Source organism: Temnothorax americanus, unplaced genomic scaffold, assembly GCF_048541705.1.
Source record: "Temnothorax americanus isolate GAGA-0224 unplaced genomic scaffold, ASM4854170v1 Scaffold119, whole genome shotgun sequence".
NCBI lineage: Eukaryota > Metazoa > Arthropoda > Insecta > Hymenoptera > Formicidae > Temnothorax > Temnothorax americanus.
Genome location: NW_027509252.1, coordinates 98793 through 120535, shown reverse-complemented (window position 1 = coordinate 120535; position 21743 = coordinate 98793). Strand labels below are relative to the sequence as shown.

At 39.4% G+C, this 21743-nt stretch overlaps 1 protein-coding gene across 1 annotated transcript; it reads right to left on the bottom strand.

Annotated features, from left to right (window-relative positions):
* Window positions 1-18681: 18681 nt before the first annotated feature.
* LOC143908877 (uncharacterized) lies at window positions 18682-19420 on the bottom strand. Its single transcript, XM_077426708.1, has 3 exons — window positions 19104-19420; window positions 18812-19049; window positions 18682-18687 (listed from the first exon to the last, which is right to left on the bottom strand). The coding sequence occupies exons 1-3, from the start codon at window positions 19418-19420 to the stop codon at window positions 18682-18684; spliced, it is 561 nt and encodes a 186-aa protein (XP_077282834.1).
* Window positions 19421-21743: the final 2323 nt, after the last annotated feature.

Below are 21743 nucleotides of genomic sequence, written 5' to 3'. Positions count from 1 at the left end.
CGATTGATCGAAACCTGCTTCCTAGCATTCGTAAACATTTAACATAACCTGTAATCTTGACCACGAACTATGAAACAAGTTACTTTACTCATTGAAAAATTTTTTAAATATTTTATATAAATATAATTATATGTAAATGTAAAACTTAACAAGCAGTGACCGCTGTTACACGTCGGGTTTAATAACATCGATAGTTCTTAGGCTGGCAAATCACAGCTATTTCCTTCTTCTGAAGAAAAAATGTGATTGGCTAGTCTAAGAACTATTGATGTTATTAAACCCGATTAACGGCGCCGTGTAACAGCGGTCAGTGTTATCTTTTAACGTAAAACAGCTACGTTGTGTCAGTAAACGCTAATAAGTGTTGTAACGTATGTATATTTCTGTAAATACTGTGCTCGTTGAATAGAGTGCATAAAGGAAAATGCTTTTACATTCATGTGCTCATTATTGAGAGGTTACGAATCTGAAACGTCGTAAAATTTAATGTTGCGGCAATTCGTAGATATCGATAAAACGGGCCTCTTTTAGCGAGATTTTATCTTCAAGTATCTTCGCTATCAGAGTCTCGTAACGTGTAATCGAATTGACAGCAAATTATAGCTTTTTATCTAAACAAAATACGAAGAATTTAAACCTGCGGTCCACTTGACGCTACAAATGCTTTGGAGCGTTCTTCTTCTCCGTCTTTCTTCATTGAAAGAAAAGAGAAGAAGAATGCTTCGAAGCATTTGTAGCGTCAAGTGGACCGCAGCTTAAATTTGTGTTCAAGTTTGCAAAAACAATAATTAACTGAAAAAACTATGGCATTATGTAAGATTGGTCGAAACCTTACTGTTACTGTTACGGAAAAGTGTGTCTGGAGACCTTTAAGGCCATCGCATACAAAATGCATAGCTTAGCATAAGCGTAGCATAAGACCGCTAAACCAATTAGCATCCAGCATAAAGTCGCCATATTGATTTACATAAGATGCTTATTGGTCCAGCGGTCTTATGTTATGCTTATACAGCCTATGCAATTTTGTGTGCGATGGTCTTAACACACAAAATGCATAACGTAACATAAGCATAGCTTATATAAGTCTGCTGGACCAATGAGCACCCTCATAAAGTTGCCATATTAATTTACATAAGATACTCATTGGTCCAGCGGTCTTATGCTATGCGGTCTTATTAATTATGTTTAACTTTAATTTGTATGGCCTAGTTTACACCGACCTGTTTGGTTCGCGTATCAAGTACTATATTTGTATCAAATCCGTATAAAGTCTCTGTTTACACCGGTATAACTCGAGATTTGATACAGATTTGATATGGATATAATACTTGATACGCATACCGAACGCATACCAAATAGTCCTTAATAACCGTCTTTCCGACCTGTTATACTGGGTCTACAATGCGAGTCGCAAAGTCGTGAATCGCAAGAATTGACCAATCACAGATTATTTTCCTCAAATTCGACTGTGATTGGTCAATTCTTGCGACTCGCATTGTAGACCCAGCATTATTTCTCACTAGGAATAGAAATTGTTGTGGGAAGCAGAATAATTAGACTGAGTTTCCACTGAGCGCTTCACGCGTCGCGTCATTCGTCGCAACCAATCAAAACATCTTATTTTATTACATTTTTTGTGACGGGATGTTTAGATTGGTTAACGACAAACGACCCGACGCGTGACGCGTTCAGTGGAAACTCAGCCTAATTATTCTGCTTCCCACAACAATTTCTATTTTCAGTGAGAAATAACAGGTCGGAAAGACAATTATTAGCGACTATTAGACGACTATTAAGCCCCTTGCACAATAGGCGATAGCGATAGTGATAGCGACAATAAGGTTGCCGACAAAGGTATAGCTTTGTCGGCAACCTTGTCGCTGTCACTGTCGCTATCGCTATCGCTATCGCTTATTGTGCAAGAAGCTTTAGACAATTATTAGACGACATAGTCGTCTATTCCGACCTGTCATTTCTCACTGCGTTGATTCCGCCATGTTTTTTCAAACTTTGACGACAGTTTTTGCACCATGCAGTGTCATTGGGAGCTTTCCAGCAAGCGACACAAGTTGACACAAGTGTCGTTCCGTCTTTGTTATTCATTGAATGCGAAGAAAGACAGAACGACACTTGTGCCGACTTGTGTCGCTTGCTGGAAAGCTCCCATAGTAGCCTCGATATAAATACATTCGAGTGTACTAGCCTCGAGCTATAATGTGTAAACTTATTCACTTCTTTGTAATTTTTAAATAAAATATAAATAATAAAAAAATGGCAGTTTCAACAATATCTCTTATCTATTGGCAGATTTTTATATACAGCGTGTATAAAAAATATATATAAAGGCAGTTTTGACGTATCAGTTTATAAAAAAATTTATAAAGGCAGAGAGTGAGAGAGAGAGATTTGACTAATGTAAAGCAAACTTTGTAATGCCCGATCTAGATCTAAGGATGATCCTAATTGTGGCTCATCCTCCTTTTTATAGTGTACGTGACATAAACTATACATAAAGTATAGATTTTTACCCGTCTACACTAGAGCCACAAGTAGGATCATCCTCGGGTCTAGAACGGGCATTACAAAGTTTGCGTTACAGTAATCAAATTTCTCTCTCTCTCTCTCTCTGCCTTTATAAATTTTTTATAAACTGATACGTCAAAACTACCTTTATATATATTTTTTATATACGCTGTGGTCGAATCTGCCAATAGGTAAGAGATGTCGTTGAAACATAAATTTTTTTAATTATTTCTGTTTCATTTGTAAATTACAAATAAGTTTACGTATTATAGTCCCGATGCTAGTACACTCGAATGTATTTACATCGAGGCTATTATGACACTACATGGTACAAAAACTGTCGTCAAAACTGTCTTTAGCGAAAACATCTAAAGCCCTGTGTCCACGTAACTAGAAATCGCTCCGAGCTCTCGGACGGAGAAAGAAGTAGTCAATTGCATTGATCAATAGGCCAAATTGTTCAAATGCGATTGATCAATTCCCTCTCTATACGAGATCTCGAAACGATTTTTAACACAAGTCGTGGACACAAGGCTTTAGATTCACGATTAGTCTCACAACGTGTTGCTTTTAAAATGAAAGCGAACATCTTTAAAGCCTTGTGACTATGGTACTAGAAATCGCTTCGAGATCCCGAACGGAGAAGGAATTGATCAACCGCATTGGTCAATTAGTCGAATTGTTCAAATGTATTAATTATTCTTTCGTCCGAGATCTCGAAGCGATTTCTAGCATATTGCACACAAGACTTAAGATTCTCGCGGCGGCGTTGCATTCTGAACATGAGCGAAAAGAGTAAGATTCTCACTGTACTTACTTTTAAATCGAAAGCGAAGACCACCTCAAAAATTCTCGCGGAGTGTTGCTTTCGAAATGTGAAAGAGAACATCCCTAAAACCTTGTGTCTACGATGTTAGCAATAATTCCGATATTCCGAACGGAGAAAGAATTGACCAATTAATAGGAATTGTTCAAATGTGATTTGTTAATTCTTTCTCTTGAAATGATTTCTAGCATGCTGGACACGAGGCTTAAGAAACAACAAGAATTCTGAGAAATTTTATACTTTAAATTAATATCTAGTCAGAAAGTAAAGCAAAATGTAGTCGGCAAAACTCTCTCACTTTCTGCCTTTATAAATTGTTGTTATACTTTGTGTCAAACTGCCTGTATATATATTTTTTATATACACTGCGGTCGAACCTGCTAATAGTTAAGAAATTTCGTGGAAACGGCCATTTTATGCTTATTTCCATTTTACTTAAAAATTACAAGGAATAAATAATTTTATACATATTAGCCTCGAGGTCAGTACATCTGAATGTTCACATAATATGTATTAGTATTTTAAGTAAGAAAATTTGCCAAAACTGTCTTTCGACATATTCATGTATATTGTAGATTTTTAACTATTTTTACTTTTTAGTTTTTGCATTTGATTGTATGATTAACTTGCATTACTAATTATGTCTCAAATTGTGTGATAAATGACAATTTGACGATATCTTTTATCAATTGGCAGTTTTGACATCAGTGTACATAAAATGGATATAAAGGCAGTTTTGACAACAAATGTAAAACGTGTAAAGGAAGTTTTGACAACAGTCGTCAAAACTGCTTTTATACAGCTTTTTAATATGTATCTAGGTGTCAAAACTGCCTTTATATATTTTTTTTATATATATTGTTGTCGAAACTGCCAATAGACAAAAGATGTCGTCGAAACTACCACTTTGTGCTTATTATTATTTTAACTAAAAACTACGAAGACGTATATAAAATGGTTTATGCATAGTAATCTGGAGGTGAGTAAAGTTGGATGTATGCAGAGTACAGACATTGTCGTCAAAACTGCCTTCTGACATAGATATATATATATATATATATATATATATATATATATATATATGGGGCATTCTCCGTGAAATCAGACACCCCCTCTGTCCAAAAATTGGAGTCACCTAAAAAATTCTTTCGGGGCTCATTTTATAGCTACACATATGTAGTTTTAGTAGAGCTGCGGCCTTTTGAAAAATCAACATGGCGGACCCCAATATGGTGGCCGAAGTCTGCGGGTAACGAGGTACGACAGATGAAATCGTTACTTAGAAGTCATAGACTGTCATAGAAAAATGTGTTAATGTGTTTATTTAGTAGTTAGCATTGAATCCATGGAAAAAATAAATTTTTAGTTTGTCCAAAACCAATATGGCGGCCAAATTATCCGTGAAATGCTAAAAAATAACTATTTCGTTCTTTAAAACGTACAAACTGCGTTCAATTTTCATGAAAATTTATATCATGATACATTTTAAGATGTTGATCATAAATTAACAATTGGGACGTCGTATTTCAATATAACGAAACCCAATATGGCGGCTGTATATTCGAAAAATGTTAAAAAATAATAACGTCGATATTCAAATCATACAGACTCGTTCTAATTATTATTAATTTGAGTGTTACGGTATTTTTTAATTGCTTTTTTTTTACTTTTTCAAATTTTTAAGAATTTTCATTATTTTTTTATTTTTGACTATGATTTCGTTATTGCGGTAACAAAATTTGAACGTGGTTGATCAAATATGGCCGCTAGATATTGAAAAAACAGATTAAAACAGTGATCGTTTTTTCAAACTTACAAACTTGTGTTATTTATTTCTTAATTGAGCGCTGCAGTATTTCCTCGTCGCTAGTCTCTCATTAAGATATTAAAAATTTGGCACATACACACACACACATACATACACACATACACATACACACTTACACACATACACACATACACACACACATACATACATACATACATACAGACATTTTAAACGAAAACAAAGCTTCCTCTATGAGGAAAACGTTCTAAAACAGTTTCTGCAAACAGTTATTTTCACGACTATTGTTCGTAAACACTTAAACAGTCGTTCTCACGACTACTTCTCGGGCGGCGATTTACTGCAAACAGTTTTTGGCAGTTGTTTTCACAACTACTGCTTGCAGTAAGTTGAGTTCGGGTGTTCGCAAACAGTCGTTTTCACGACTACTTTTCAGGCGGCGATTTATTGCTGGCATTTTTCTTAGTTTCTCTCACGATTTCTAGTCACTTTAAAGTATCTTCAAATATCAATCAGTTCTTTGCAGAACTACTTACCAATACTTCTTACAAGAAGGAACTATCATTTTACTGTAGTCTTCACATCACTTGTTTTTTATTTTGTATCCAAGCTTATACTTAATCACTATGTCTAAAAAAGTTCGTATAGATAGATGCATCAATTCTTTTATAAAAGATGGTGTACCAAGTCACATAGGTTCAAATCTTAGAAAAATATCAAAAACATTTTTACAAGAAAGACCTGATTTCCCAAAAAATGCTATGATATGTAACGATTGTAGATTAAAACGTTCACTGAATCGATCAAGTAGTGCTATGTCTTTAGATAATTCCTGTCATAGTATTGATACTATGGAATGTGATGAAATCTTATCTGAGATTGATGTTGACAACCCAAACTCACTAAGTTAATTATTGTAATTGTTTTACTGTTAGCAATGAACTCAGATTTAGGAAATATACGTTTTCGATCATTTTAGTAACGAATATATTCATGCAGCAATCTTTTTAAGTGATTGTGTCGACCGCGACGGTATACTGTGTTTCAATATATGTATAGTGGTATATTTAAATAAATGTTATAATCTGTCAATATTTTATCGTTTTTTTTAGAGCACTTAATTAGCACTTAATTAGCACTAAATTATAGTGTACTTATCTTCTCTGTAGGACCATTTTCTGATATGGGGGGGTCCAGCTTTATGGCAAGCTGGACCCCCCCATTTTTTACGCGATTTCCTGCTAAACGGTTCGAGCACGAAAATTCGGACTAGGACACTTAATTAGCACCTAAATAGCACTAAATTTTTTACCTAGTGCGAACTTAATTTGCGCTGGTGGGGGGGTCCAGCTTAATAGAGGTGCCTCTAGAGCCACGACGTCAACGACAACCCCGGCGGTCGTATAACGGCGCCCATGGCCATGGCGACGATGTCGACGACAACAACGGCTCCGACGGCGACTCAGCCGATCGTATTAAACGTAAGTGTTAAAATAATGGAATAATTTCTTCATCATTATTAATAATGTTAACACTTTGCAATGACAGTCGCACATATCACATGTGACGCATACGTGACAGCGTTCGACAAAGTGTTAATAATGAAATTTATTTACGTATATATATATATATTGTTACGCCCGTGCTGGACACTGAGTAGAGAAGTCGGGGAAAACTGTGAAGCGCGCTCCTTGGCAACGGGAGTTTGTTTATGGATTGATTGATTTTCTGTCTGGCGGATTTTTGGAATCCGCACGCGTTCTGTTTTACGAGCTTGGAATAAACGCATTTCTTAAGTTCTTTTGAGTTCTCTTTCATTTTGCGAGTTTCGCAAAATACGTGCGCGAATGTAGAGTGCGCGATAGTGTTACGGCGGCGAGATTACTCGACGAGCGTAACATTTTGGGGGCTCGTCCGGGAACAGGATGACGACCACGCACACCCTGCCGAGGACCCGTTCGCAGGCCGCGGCGTCGGCAACAACGGAGGCCGGCGCGACCTATCCGCAGGATGCGGGGGCGACGGAAGCAGAGGCGGGTGCTTTCGAAGCTGTCTACTTGGAGCTTTAAAAGTTGCGCCAGGAACGGCGGCTGGAGCAGCAGGAGCAACAGCTTTTCCGCAGCGAGTTGGAGGCTCGCTTGAAGGAACGCGATGCTACGGTGGCACGTCTTCAGGAGCAACTCGCTGCAGATCAGCTAAGTCCCTCCAATAATGTTTTTCGCGGCGGAATTTCGAATGAGGCGACGCGTGAGATAGGCGCGGGTGAGGGCGCGTGTGCGGGGCGCGCCGCGTGCGGAAATTCGGTCGAGCCGCTGCATGTGATGGGCACGGGCGAGGGCTCATGTGCGGGGCGCACCGCGTGTGGAGGTTCGACTGAGACGGCGCTCGGTTATAAATTAAAGCCCGACACGTTCGACGGGACTGTTCCTCTGCGCGAATATTTAGCACAGTTCAATTTAATTGCGCAAGCGAATAGCTGGGTGGAATCTTCGAGAACCGTGGCTTTAGCCTCGAGCTTAAGAGGGAAAGCGCGTATTGGATGGAATAACCGAATTTGAGAGCCTTCGCTATTCTGAATTAGAGACTAGGTTAGAGTTGCGTTTTGGCGAAGCGCATATGTCTCAAATGTTTTACACCCAGTTCACTAATCGGAGACAAAAACCCGGAGAAGATCTGCCCGTTTTGGGAGCGGATTTAGAACGTTTAGCGCGTTTAGCCTATTTGAAATGCTCGGCCGAGGTGCGGGATAAGATTGCGTGCGCCCAGTTCGTTGCGGCGCTTTCTGACGGTTTCGTAAAACGAACTCTTCAGTTAGAGGGATTAACTTCCTTGAGAGCCGCCATAGAGAGGGCCATGGCAATAAAAGTCATCCAAGCGAATAGTTTTTCGCGGAAATTTGAAAGTAGAAATCTCGGAAAAGGCAGAGCTGGGAACGACATTAAATCGGCGGGGAATGAGAAAGATGGAAAGAGTTCTGCAAATTTTAAGAAGAATTCGAGTTTCAGGACGAGATTCGGGCGTGAGGAAGAGGACTGCTGGCAGTGCGGTGCCAAAGGGCATTTTCGGTCGGAGTGCTCTTCTCTAACTACCGAAGAGAAGGGAAACTTGGAATAGCCGAGCTCAGCGGGGCATGTTTGGCTCAGGGGTGCAAAGGCCCTGCGAAATTAAGTAGGATAAGCAGCGGGTTAAGTGATTTTTGTTTTCGCGGCCGAGTTAATGGCCGGACTTGCGTCTTTAGAATAGATACGGGCTCCGATGTGTCGGTACTTAGGGAAGATTTGTTAGGTTCTTTGCAATCACCCACTCCTGTAGAGAGATATTTCTTGACCTATCCAACAGGAGAAACGGTTCCTGTAAAACATAAAGTGGTGGTTGGAATCAAAATAGGAAAATTTTCTTTGGATTTTCGGGTAATCATAGCGGCCATAAAAGACGAGTGTATTCTAGGAGCGGACTTTCTTTCAAAAATAGGGGTAGGAAGCGTTTTCTTTTCGGTTTTTGAGGAAACGGTGTCAGAGAGTCAAGAAAACTTTTTCTGTTCCCGAATTTGTAGTTTTTATAGGAGGATTCTTTTTTTTTCTTAAGGAATTCTTTGAGAAAAATTCCGAAACTCTCAACGCTTCTCAAAAGGAGCAATTTGCAGAATTGGTGATCGAGTTTCAAGATGTCTTTTCAGAAGATGTGGTTGCAGGAAATTGCTCCGTCGTTGAGCATGTTATTAGGGTGAAAAATTCTTCTCCGATTAAACAGGCTCCTAGGCGAATTCCACTGCATATGCGAGAAGAGGTGGAAAAGATTTTAAACGAAATGAAACAACGTGGTGTCATCGAAGAATCTTATAGCGCCTGGGTTTCTCCAGCTGTTTTAGTAAAAAAGAAAGATGGAACAATTAGATTCTGTATCGATTTCAGGAAGCTCAATGCCATTACTGAAAAAGATTCTTATCCTATTCCCAGAATAGATGATCTTTTTGATCGTTTATCCGGAAATTCCTGGTTCACCACCTTAGATTTAAAAAGCGGCTATTGGCAGGTGAAGCTTCGTTCTCAGGATAGGGAGAAAACGGCTTTCTCTATAGGAAATGGCTTATGGCAGTTTACTGTAATGCCATTTGGATTATGTAATGCTCCTGCTACTTTTGAGCGATTGATGGAGCAGGTTTTTCGTGAGATATTGAATAAGATCTGTATGGTTTATTTGGATGATGTCATTATCTGTAGTAAAACTTTTGAAGGAATTCTGGCAAATTTAAGGGAAATATTTCTTCGTTTACGGGGTGCAAATTTAAAACTCAATCCAAAAAAATGTACTTTCTTTGGGAGAGAAGTGAAATACTTAGGCCATGTCGTTTCAGAAAAAGGAATCTCCACTGATTTGGAGAAAATTAAAACCGTTAAAGAGTGGCCTATTTCTCAAAATAAGAAGCAAGTGCGAAGCTTCTTGGGACTCTGCTCTTATTATAAGAAATTTGTGAAGGGATTTTCTCTTATTGCTAAGCCATTATTTTCTTTAACTGAGAATCTTAGAAAATTTGTGTGGGATGGGCGTTGTCAGGAAGCTTTTGAGAAGCTTAAACAAAACTTAATTTCTCCTCCTATTTTAGCTTTCCCAATAGAAAAAGGGAAATTTATTCTTGATACTGACGCTTCAAATCACGGCTTGGGCGCTGTACTTTCTCAGATTCAGGATAGTAGGGAGAGGTTCTTAGCTTATTATAGTCGGGTTTTGAGCAAGTCTGAAAGAAACTATTGCGTAACTTGTCGGGAGCTGTTAGCTTTGGTGGAGGCTTTGAAGATCTTCCATCACTATTTATATGGACGTGAATTCTCGGTTAGAACGGATCATATTTCGTTACGCTGGTTGATGTCTTTTAAAAATCTAGAAAAGCAGTTAGCACGTTGGATGGAACGCCTACAACAATTTAATTTCGTAGTCAAGCACCGAGCAGGAAAGGTGCATGCAAACGCTGACGCGTTGTCTAGGCGTCCATGTGCGGAAGGAAACTGCAGATATTGTGATAAAGTGGAGATGGGGGAAGAAAGTATTGTAAGGGAACATGTTAGAAGAATAATCTTTAAAGAAATTGAATCTGCGGACTGGAAAAGAATGCAATTGGAGGACCCTTCAATTGTAGGAATTTATCGTGGAAAAGAGGAGAATAGGCGACCTCTTTGTCAAGAAATAGCTCAGAGAGATTCGACTGCTAAGGACTATTGGCTCCAATGGGATTTCCTGGTGATTAAAGACAAGATTTTGTGTAGGAAATGGGAGTCTCCAAATTTATGTTCCGTTGTTTTTCAAACTATAGTTCCTCGAGGAATGATTTCGCGAATTTTGGAAGAAGCTCATGATTCTTCCACAGGTGGCCATTTTGGTGTCAATAAGACCTTAGAGAAGATCCGGAAACATTTTTATTGGGCTTTCTGTAAGCAGGATGTCGAACATTGGTGTAGGACTTGTAAAATTTGCGTTTCAAAAAGAGAGCCATCTGATAAAGGAAAGTCTTCTATGCAAATTTACAATGTCAGGGCGCCTTTTGAAAGAATTCAAATGGATGTTCTTGGTCCCCTTCCAACTTCTTTTTCGGGAAATAAATATCTGTTGGTGGTTACGGACTGTTTCACAAAATGGGTAGAAGCTTTTCCGCTTGGAAATATTAGGGCTAAAACGATTGCGGAAGTTTTCTTGAATCAAGTGGTTTCCAGATACGGCATTCCTTCGGAATTACATACTGACCAAGGAAGAAATTTTGAATCTCAATTATTCTTGGAACTAACTCAGTTATTGGGAATTAAAAAAACAAGAACTACTCCATTTCACCCTCAATCCAATGGTCAGGTGGAACGTCAACATCAGACGTTGTTGAATTATCTGGCAAAGTTTGTTGCTGAAAATAAACGAGATTGGGATTGTTGGATTCCATTAGGGTTGTTGGCGTATAGGTCTTCTAAACATGAAACTACTGGTTAAACTCCTTCTGAATTGCATTTAGGTCGAGAGTTAAGATTACCCTTGGATCTACTTCGCGGACATCTTCCTGGTTCTGAGACTATTCCTTCGGAAAGAGAATATTTCCGTCACTTGAAAGGAAAAATGGATCTCATTCATAACATTGTATGTCAACGTATGGAAATTAAGTCTCAAAAAGCCAAGGCACTTTATGATCGGAAGGATAGACAATTATGCTATGAGCCTGGGCAAAAAGTCTGGTTATTTAATCCTTGAAGAAAAATAGGAATAACTCCTAAGTTACAAAGTAATTGGGAAGGTCCTTTTGAAGTCGTTAAAAGAATAAATGATGTAGTTTATTGCATTCGTAGGTCTAAACGGCATAAAAACAAAGTCGTTCATTTAGATAGATTAGCTACTTTTTATGATAGGTAATTCCTTTCGAATCACGATTTTTATCCGAAACGCGGAGCCCGAAAAATTTCAATTTATTTAATTAGTTTTTAGTTTTTTTTTTTTTTTAAGAAAAAGAGATTTTTCGTTTGTTGTTACTTTCAGCTATTTCTCCGGGAAGATGATGCTGAACAACATCAGGCAAAGATATTAGCTGAAAGAAGACCGCCTTGCCCACGGTTTTTGATCGTGGTTTTTCCGTGGGACTTAGGGCAAATGCCAAGGCGGGGACTGGGGAGTCTTGCGAGACGCAGGGTCCACGAAAGCTTCCCCCTCCAGTCCGAAGACTCTCAAGAGGATAGCGCTGGTAGCAGAAAGAAAGCCGACGTTGAAGAGGTTCACACGTGGAAAGAAGCGTTTTTGGATTGAGGGAAGAAACGAAGCTTGTTAACTCGCAGCTTAGCTCGAGGTAGAGCAGGAAGCGTTTCAATTTCCCGGAAATCTAAGAGAAAGAAACTGCTTGTAACTTTCCTCTAGTTGTCGGGACGACAACTTAAGAAGAGGGGGACAATGTTACGCCCGTGCTGGACACTGAGTAGAGAAGTCGGGGAAAACTGTGAAGCGCGCTCCTTGACAACGGGAGTTTGTTTATGGATTGATTGATTTTCTGTCTGGCGGATTTTTGGAATCCGCACGCGTTCTGTTTTACGAGCTTGGAATAAACGCATTTCTTAAGTTCTTTTGAGTTTTCTTTCATTTTGCGAGTTTCGCAAAATACGTGCGCGAATGTAGAGTGCGCGATAGTGTTACGGCGGCGAGATTACTCGACGAGCGTAACAATATATATACACGAAAATGTCATTTTACTTAAAATATTTATTTTTTGTTGCAGCCTGAAACGTTAAGCTCGTTGGTGCGGGCGGTATGTAATGCGATGCGAGGCAGAGGCAGAGGCAGAAGCAGAGGCAGAGGCAGAGGAAGAGGTAGAGGTAGAGGTAGAGGTAGAGGTAGAGGAAGAGACAGAGGCGGAGCTGAAGAAGAGAAAAAAATCTCTGAAATTAATATCTATTATTATCCGAAATAACTTTTATATCTCATACGTATATACTTCTTTTAATTTACTTTGAAATAAAATAACAATTAACATACATATAGGTAATATATTTTATTTACGCGTAGCTGTTCCTCTGACTCCTAAAAATCCTTTCCTTCCTTAGTTAATAACAATAGTATTACGTTAAAAAATTTTAATTTTTGTTAATAAATATTTATTTTGTTTTATTTACAATTTTTATATTTATAAATTATATACAGGGTGCCCCACAATTGTTGGTACTTTTTTCATATTTAGATAGAGCGAGCCAAACTGAGTCGAAAAGTCATGTACCATTTTACAATTTTCGCAATAGTTGACGAGTTATTAATGATTAAAAATCGACGTATTAGCCCGCCCACCGCCAAATCCAAGCGCGCGGCGAGATGCGGCCGCCCCGCGGTCGGCGCGCGGGCAGTTGTTTACTACAAGCGGCGATGATTACGCACGAACGGCGCGTAACGCCGGGCCCCTGTCCTAAGCGATGATATAGTTTCTCACCTTTTTTAAATAGAAATAAAATTTTCTAACAACATAGAAAATTTTTTTGTGCGTACGTATGTACATATGTGTGCACATGCATACACCAGGAAAATATCAATTCTACTGCTTAAAAAAGCGATTACTCAATTTACCTTTTTTTTTTTAGTAAGTAACGGTTGTCTTTAAGCAAGAATATTTTCTTGATATTAGTCTTAAAATGTACAAATTTTAGAAAGAGTCTTTATTATGTACTCGAAAGAAGAATTTATACTTCTTCAAAGAACATAATAAAATTTTATCAAAGAAAAGTCAAAATAATAAATAAAATAATATGAGGACCCTCGAGATTAAAATAGGAGAAGGCTATGAGGGTCAGACGCAGATCACAGTGCGTAATATCAGAAATAAGTGATTTATTCGTCGTTTTGATACATTACCTCGATCCGTACGTTTCGGCTCAGTTTTGAGCCATCTTCAACGATAGTTACAAAAATTAAGTTACACGTTCTCCGTACCGTATGGTGAGTTTACTGATTCAAAGTATCAGTAAAGAGAGTGATGAGTGTATTTTAAGATTATTATAAAAATAAAATATTCTTTGCGAAGATGACCGTTAAAAGAAGGGAAATGGAGTAATTGGTTTTCTTAGTACTGGAATGATATTTTTTGCGCGTGAATTGTGCATGAATAGCAATCGCGATATAAGATCGCGAGCCAAAAAATAATTTTTTTTTCTGTGGCAAGAAAATGATAGAGCGCTATCATTTCCACACCACCTTGCGGTAGATAGCATGGCGCATTTTTTTTTAAGTAGTGTCCCCAGTAGGTTTAATCCACTTTATAAAAATATTTTAATGCAAGAACTGTTCGAAGTGCTCAAAAAATATCATTCCAGTGCTAAGAAAACCAATTACTCCATTTCCCTTCTTTTAACGGTCGCATCTTCGCAAAGAATATTTCATTTTTATAATAATCTTAAAATACACTCATCACTCTCTTTACTTAAAACAAATAATATTCTAAATTCTAATTGTTTAACTATTCAATTAAAAATATAAAATTAAAACAAAAATTTGATTTGCTTATTATTTTGACTTTTCTTTGATAAAATAGTATAATGTTTTTTGAAGGAGTATAAATTCTTTTTTCCAGTACATAATAAAGACTTTTTCTAAAATTTGTAATGAATACATTTTAAGATTATTATCAAGAAAATATTCTTTCTTAAAGAACCCCGTTACTTACTAAAAGAAAAAAAGTAATTCCAGAATTACGATTGTGTTGTACATAATAGAAATTCAAGTATTAAAATTGCGTACATAAGTAAAATTCGGGAATTACAATTATGTACATAATTTTAATTCCCAAAAATTTTTTATGTCATAACGTAAAATAATTTCAGAATTAATATTTTGTCTAGACATAATTGTAATTCTGCATTTTCAATTATAGCTTAATAATAATTCGATAAATTATAAGTATGTCTAGACATAATAATAATTTCTTTTCTTTAAGTATCGATTTAATTTGATAGAATTTTTATAATGATATTAAATAGTAAAATGGCGTGCCGTATACGCACACGTAAAAAAATATCATTTTAGTGCTAAGAAAACCAATTACTCAGTTTTCTCTTCTTTTAAGTAACGATGATCTTTACAAAAAATGTTTTCTTGATAATATTACTTAAAATAAATAATATTCTACATTCTAATTATTCAGTTCTTCAGTTAAGAATACAAAATTAAAACAAAAATTCAATTTGCTAATTATTTTGATAGGAGAAGTCAAGGCTATGAGGGTCAGACGCAGATCACAGTGCGTAATATCAGAAATAACTGATTTATTCGTCGTTTTGATACATTACATCGATCCGTACGTTTCGGCTCAGCTTTGAGCCATCTTCAGCAGTAGTTACAGAAGTTAAGTTACACGTTCTCCGTACCGTATGGTGAGTTTACTGATTCAAAGTATCAGAAACATAGACCAATTGATCCATATCTGTAAATTTGTTTAATTAATATTGAGATATTAAAAAGATCTTTTAGGAAACTCACCATTCGGTCTGAAAAACATGGAATACAGAGCCATGCGTACATAATGAATATCTACTCTCTGCGAGAAGACTTGACGATCTTGTCGACACGACACACAATAATATGGAAGGTCTTGCAAGAAGAGGCATGTCGTAGGTCAACACACCGGCGAGGATTATAACAAAGCACGATTTGACACTGTCACAATATTGCATGTACCAATAGTAAAACGCCGATTTGCCAACGACCAAATTTCATGAGCATGGATTACAATTTGCTCAAAACCGTGACATATGCATGATGCAAGAAAACCGTGTCATTTTGAGACGGTGTCAAATCGTGCTTTGTTATAATCCTCGCCGGTGTGTTGACCTACGACATGCCTCTTCTTGCAAGACCTTTCATATCATTGCTGTGCATGTGTCGTGTCGATAAAGATCGTCAAGTCTTCTCAGCCAGAGAGTATTCATTATGTATACATGGCTCTGTATTCCACGTTTTTTAGACCAAATGGTGAGTTTCCTAAGGGATCTTTTTAATATCTCAACATTAATTGAACAAATTTACAGATATGGGTCAATTGGTCTATGTTTCTAATACTTTGAATCAGTAAACTCAGCATACGGTACGGAGAACGTGTAACTTAATTTCTGTAACTATTATACCGCTGAAGCCTAGATGGCTCAAAACTGAGCCGAAACGTACGGATCGATGTAATATATCAAAACGACGAATAAATCACTTATTTCTGATATTACGCATTGTGATCTGCGTCTGACCCTCATAGCCTTCTCCTATTTTAATCTCGAGGGTCCTCATATTATTTTATTTATTATTTTGACTTTTCTTTGATAAAATTTTATTATGTTCTTTGAAGGAGTATAAATTCTTCTTTCGAGTACATAATAAAGACTCTTTCTAAAATTTGTACATTTTAAGACTATTATCAAGAAAATATTCTTGCTTAAAGACAACCGTTACTTACTAAAAAAAAAGGTAAATTGAGTAATCGCTTTTTTAAGCAGTAGAATTGATATTTTCCTGATGTATGCATGTGCACACATATGTACATACGTACGCACAAAAAAATTTTCTATGTTGTTAGAAAATTTTATTTCTATTTAAAAAAGGCGAGAAACTATCATCGCTTATAGGACAGGGGCCCGGCGTTACGCGCCGCTTGTAGTAAACAACTGCCCGCGCGCCGACCGCGGGGCGGCCGCATCTCGCCGCGCGCTTGGATTTGGCGGAGGGCGGGCTAATACGTCGATTTTTAATCATTAATAACTCGTCAACTATTGCGAAAATTGCAAAATGGTACATGACTTTTCGACTCAGTTTGGCTCGCTCTATCTAAATATGAAAAAAGTACCAACAATTGTGGGGCACCCTGCGAATATATATATACACATATATACATACATACATATGTATATATATTGTGACGTTGCGGCGCCCCGCCGCCGTCACAAGGCGCGGAATTTCGCGCCCAGGGACGGACCAGGGAAGCAACGACGAGATCTCCAGGGGTCGTATTTAATCGCGTTTCCGCATTCTGATTACCTTCTTTTGTTTTTATGCAATGTAATACGCGCGGCACCTCACCCACACCACGGCAAACCTTCGAGAGAGTACTTGGCGAAGAAAATCAAGGACGATCGATAACCAAGGAGGGGTGGCAAACACGGAAGCAGCAGAGATCGCGGGCTGGCGAGAGTAACGCGGCAGGCGGGCGGCACGGGCGGCAGCGACGGACGAGGCCGCCGACAACAAGGCCCCAAGCGCTTGGGTAAACACCCGGCTTCAGCAAATGATCTCCATAAAACACCGACCCACGGGGTGGCTGGCCACCGCCCCAGGGTCAAACCGGAGGCGCACCGGCACGAGCAAAGTTCCGTCCGCCGCTAAGGACAAAATTTGAGGAGTCGTAAGCCGCCGAGGGACCGTTGCCCGCCCCCGAAGGACCTCGTATCGACAGCACTGCGCCGGGACACCGCGGGCTTGCAAGCTCGCGCCCGATTGGCTCGCGCGCCCCTCAGGAAGGGGTACCGTATCGATTCCGCAATCGAGCGGGTTTAGCGTTTCACTCTCTGGTCGTCCATCGGCGAGATAATACGTTTTGCAAAGATACGCGATAGCCACCCCGAGTCGGGCATTTCGATCTTTATCTGGCGGATCGAGGATCGTTGGTGGAAGGTGACGGCGAAGAGCCCAGGAGGAGGCGTATCACCGGTGAGGTTGCCCGTAAATCGCGAGATGTAAAGCCACGACAACCCCCTCCGGTGCACGCTCTCGCTCGGGATACCGCATGTTAAGATCGAGTGTAATTTCGCGATCGATAACGAGAGCGAAGGGCCTCGGGATAGTATCGTGGCCGCGGAACCGTGGTACAAGCGTTATGGCGAATCCCTGGAGGTCGCGATAGGCGTTAATGAGTTCGATATGCGAGCATATTGCGTTGTTCTCGCGACCTTGGTGTGCGGCCGCATACGGGCCGGTACGTCGTAAATTGTGCGTTACCGTTTCTTCGCGTCGGGAAATTCTTGGGTTTGAGCGTCGGGGTTAGCGTGTCGATGCGTGTTCGGATCTCGTTATTACAGGTCGATCGCGTAAGGTTTGCTCTCGCGATGAGAACTTTGCGTCCGGTATTACTTGCGTTACGTCCTATGGCGTCCCTGCTCGCGATCACCTCGAATTTGGCGTCGGGATATCGATGGCATTGTTAAGAGCGGCCGAAGGTTGTTCCCGCCGATTGATTACTTATGTTAGACTTGTACTCGCGTTAAGAAATTACCGGCGTTCACACGTTTCGTGCGTTTAGATGTTACTTGCGTAGTTCTTCATGGCGTTCCGTAGTTATTAGTGTTGGATTAGTAAGTTTAGGCTCGTGGTTGAGAATGTGGTATATTCAACAGTTTATTACATCTAAACGCTACATGTGTGAGATCTCGAACAGAAAGAACTTCGCGCTCCGGAGTCCGCGACGTGAGTGAGCTCCGCGCTTTGTCTCCTCACGATCGTGAACTCCTTCGATCAACATGCGAACACGCATCGGTCGCGTGCCGCTTCAGTGTACTTTCGCGTATCGAACACAACCTATTGAAATTATATGTATATCTAACACCTTCCCTTAATTTCAACAAGTTGTGTGAACATAGGGTTGCGTGCGAGAGTACATTTCACAATTATTTCAATACATTATATCGCACAATGAGGTATAACATTAGTAATCCTTTAATCGCATTTTAACTTCTTGTTTAATTCATTCAATTTTAGGACCATCTGTCCTGACTCTAATTCTTACGTTATTTATCATTTAGTTCTATCCTATTATCATTTAGTTACTCAAGTTTCGATATCTATCCATCTCTAATTTCAACGTTATCTGTCGTTTAGTCTCTCTCTCTCTCTCTCTCTCTCTCTCTCTCTCTCTCTCTCTCTCTTTTTTTTTTATAAACTAAGGCTTTCTTAAAACTAACAAATTTATTTTTCTCTAACGGTTTAGTAAGCATGTCTGCTATTTGTTTATCGCTCTGGCAATATTCTACACTTATTATTTTCTCTTTTACTTTTTCATGTATAAAATGATATCTCACGTCTATGTGTTTCGACCTTCTATTTATTACTCCGTTTTTTACGAGCTTTATCGCGCTTTGATTATCTATTTTTAAATTCGCTGTTTCTTTTAACATTTCTTCGATCAAGGTTTTTAAATACAATACTTCCTTGCAGCATTCGGCAGCCGCAATGTATTTTGCCTCCGTACTGGATGTCGCCACTATAGACTGTTTTCTAGAGCACCAGCTGACAGGACCTCCGCAATAAAATATAATACATCCCGTCGTGCTCTTTCGTGTATCCGGATCCCCGGCATAGTCCGAGTCGCAATATGCAATTATTTCATTCCCATTGGTCTCGCTTGAAAAACTTATTCCTTGATCCCGTGTACCGTTCAGATATCTAAACATACGTTTTAAATCTATTAAGTTTTGATTTCCGGGATCGCTAACGTACCTGCTCCCGAATCTCACTGCCTGTGCCAAGTCTGGACGCGTTTTACTCGACAGGTAAAGCAAGCTGCCTATCGCCTCTCTATACGGATAGTTGATTTTTACTGGTTCTCGAACTGACTCTTCCCCTTTGGCCAGCGGCGTGCTTACTGACTTCGATTTGTTCATTTTATATTTCTCCAGGACCTTTGTAGAGTAGTTCTCTTGCGTCAGCTTCAATTTTCCTGATGAGTGTCTGATCTCCATCCCTAAGAACGACTCTGGATTCCTGTCCACCGTGATCTCGAATTCTGCTCTCAATTCTTCGATCAGCTGATTCATTTCTTGAAGATTCTTCCCGAGCAATATTCCGTCAGCCACATAGAAGCCCAGGATTAGCGTTCTGTCTTAATTTACGTATATGCATTGTTCTGTCACCAACGGTTCGAGCTTCTTATTCTTAAAGAACTCCGAGAATCTTCGGTTCCACTTCCGAGGAGCTTGTTTCAATCCATACAGTGATTTCAGTAGTTTACATATTCTGTCTCCACAGTTGAATCCTTTCGGAGGAAGCATGAATATGTTTTCATCCAGTTCTCCGTACAGGAATGCCGTCTTCACGTCAAATGTAAACATGTGGCATTCCTTGTTCACTGCTAATGCGAATAGAATCCTCAGAGAGCTACTGTTTACCACAGGGCTAAACGTTTCTGAGCAATCAATGCCATTCCTCTGCTCACACCCTCTTACAACTAATCTTGCTTTGCCTTTTCCGTTGTCCTTTATTTTAAAAACCCATCGGCTACTCAGCATTTTTGCTCCATCTGCTTCCGATCTATCGACCAGTTTCCAGACCTTATTTTTCTTCAGTGATTCTTTTTCCTCTTGAATGGCCTTTTTCCATTCTTCTTTGTCGGATCCTGTAACTGCTTCCTGGTACGTCAAGTACACGCACTCACCGTATCTTTCCGGTTTCTTCTTCTTTCTGGCGGATCTACGCAATCGTTCCTCTTCGTTTTCTTCCTCCCTTTCTTCTTCTGTACTCGAGTCCACTACGTAGACTTCATCTTCATCTTCTTCAATCTCCATTTCTTCGGTGCTTTTGCTGTTTGAGTCTTCTTCTTCTGTTTGCTCCAATTTTAGATTTGCTGTGTCCTTTTTTCTTTTTCAGCTTGTTTTGTTGTATCTTCAAATCTTACATCTCGTGAGATTATTATCATTCTTCTTTCGGCGTCCCACAGTCTATAGCCATTTGGAGCATAGCCGACAAAAACGAATTTCTTGCTTCGATCCTCTAGCTTTTTAAGAGGACCTAATACTTTGGAATACGCTGCGCACCCGAACAGTTTCAAGTTTTTGAGATCAGGTTTTTTTCCGTTCCATTCTTCATACGGCGTTACCGCCAGCGTTTTCGTCGGGCTCCTATTTAACAGGTACGTTGCTGTGTAAGCTGCTTCGCCCCACATTTCTTTCTTCAATGTGGATTCTCCTAACAGAGCTCTGATTTTCTCCAGCAATGTACGATTCAGTCGTTCGGCCTTCCCGTTCAACTGAGGCGTATACGGAACAGTACGATCTATGTCTATTCCCTTCCTTTTACACCATTCTTGTAAGTTTTCGTTCACATATTCGCGCCCGTTGTCACATCTCAATCTTGCTATCTTCGAATTCCACTTGTTTTCAATCAGCTCTGTATACTCTTTTATTATCTCCGGAACTTCATGTTTATTTTTCAGCAGGTAGATCATCGTGAAGTGTGTATAGTCATCCAGCAGTGTCAGTATGTATTTCTTCCTGTCCCACGTTGGCGTTTCCACGGGGCCGCACAAGTCTGTGTGTATCAATTCCAACGGTCGTTTAGCTCTTGTTATGTGTCCTTCAAACGGCAGTCTGGTCTGTTTGGTTTTCAGACACGTTTCACACAGTTTTTCAATGTTTCTTAGTTCCTTTGTGGAAAGATTCATGCCTTCCGAAATATTCACGAGGCTTTTCATTCCGTCAACGCTGAGATGGCCGAGTTTACGATGCCATTTTTCCGTTATATTAATTTCGCGAGCAACATGCGTTTCTTCCTTCACACTCGAGAGTTTTATTTCATAAAGTCCGTTCTCCTTTTTTTCGCCTCGCAAAATATCTACATTGTCCTTCTCCACGACCACTTTATCTTCGGTAAAGATTACTTTTCCTCCATTTTTAGTAATTGCGCTCACCGAAAGTAAATTTGCACTCAAATCGGGAATGTACATCACGTCCTTCAGGGTGCAGATCTCCAAGTCCACTGTACCGATTCTTTCCGACGTCATCGTCTCATTCGCCTTGGCTACTCCAATCGTTGATTTTATTTTCTGAAAGTCCGTTATGAATTTCTTGTCGTTCACCATATGAGACGTTTTACCCGAGTCCATAATCCACCTCACGTCGCACCGGCTATGCGCCAAAAACGACACTTTTTTAACTTCAGCGTCCGTTTTTTTCTTTTCCTTGTCGCGAAAGTAACAATTTTTTTCTTGATAGTTATCTTCTTGCAGATTTTGCACTGCGTGCGCTTCTTTGAGTCATCATTCTTCGGACATGCCCTCGCGAAGTGACCCGTTTTGTTACATTTAAAGCAGCGTCTGTCTGTGTTGTTGCTTTCTTTGACTGATTTTTTGCAGAATCTCGCTAA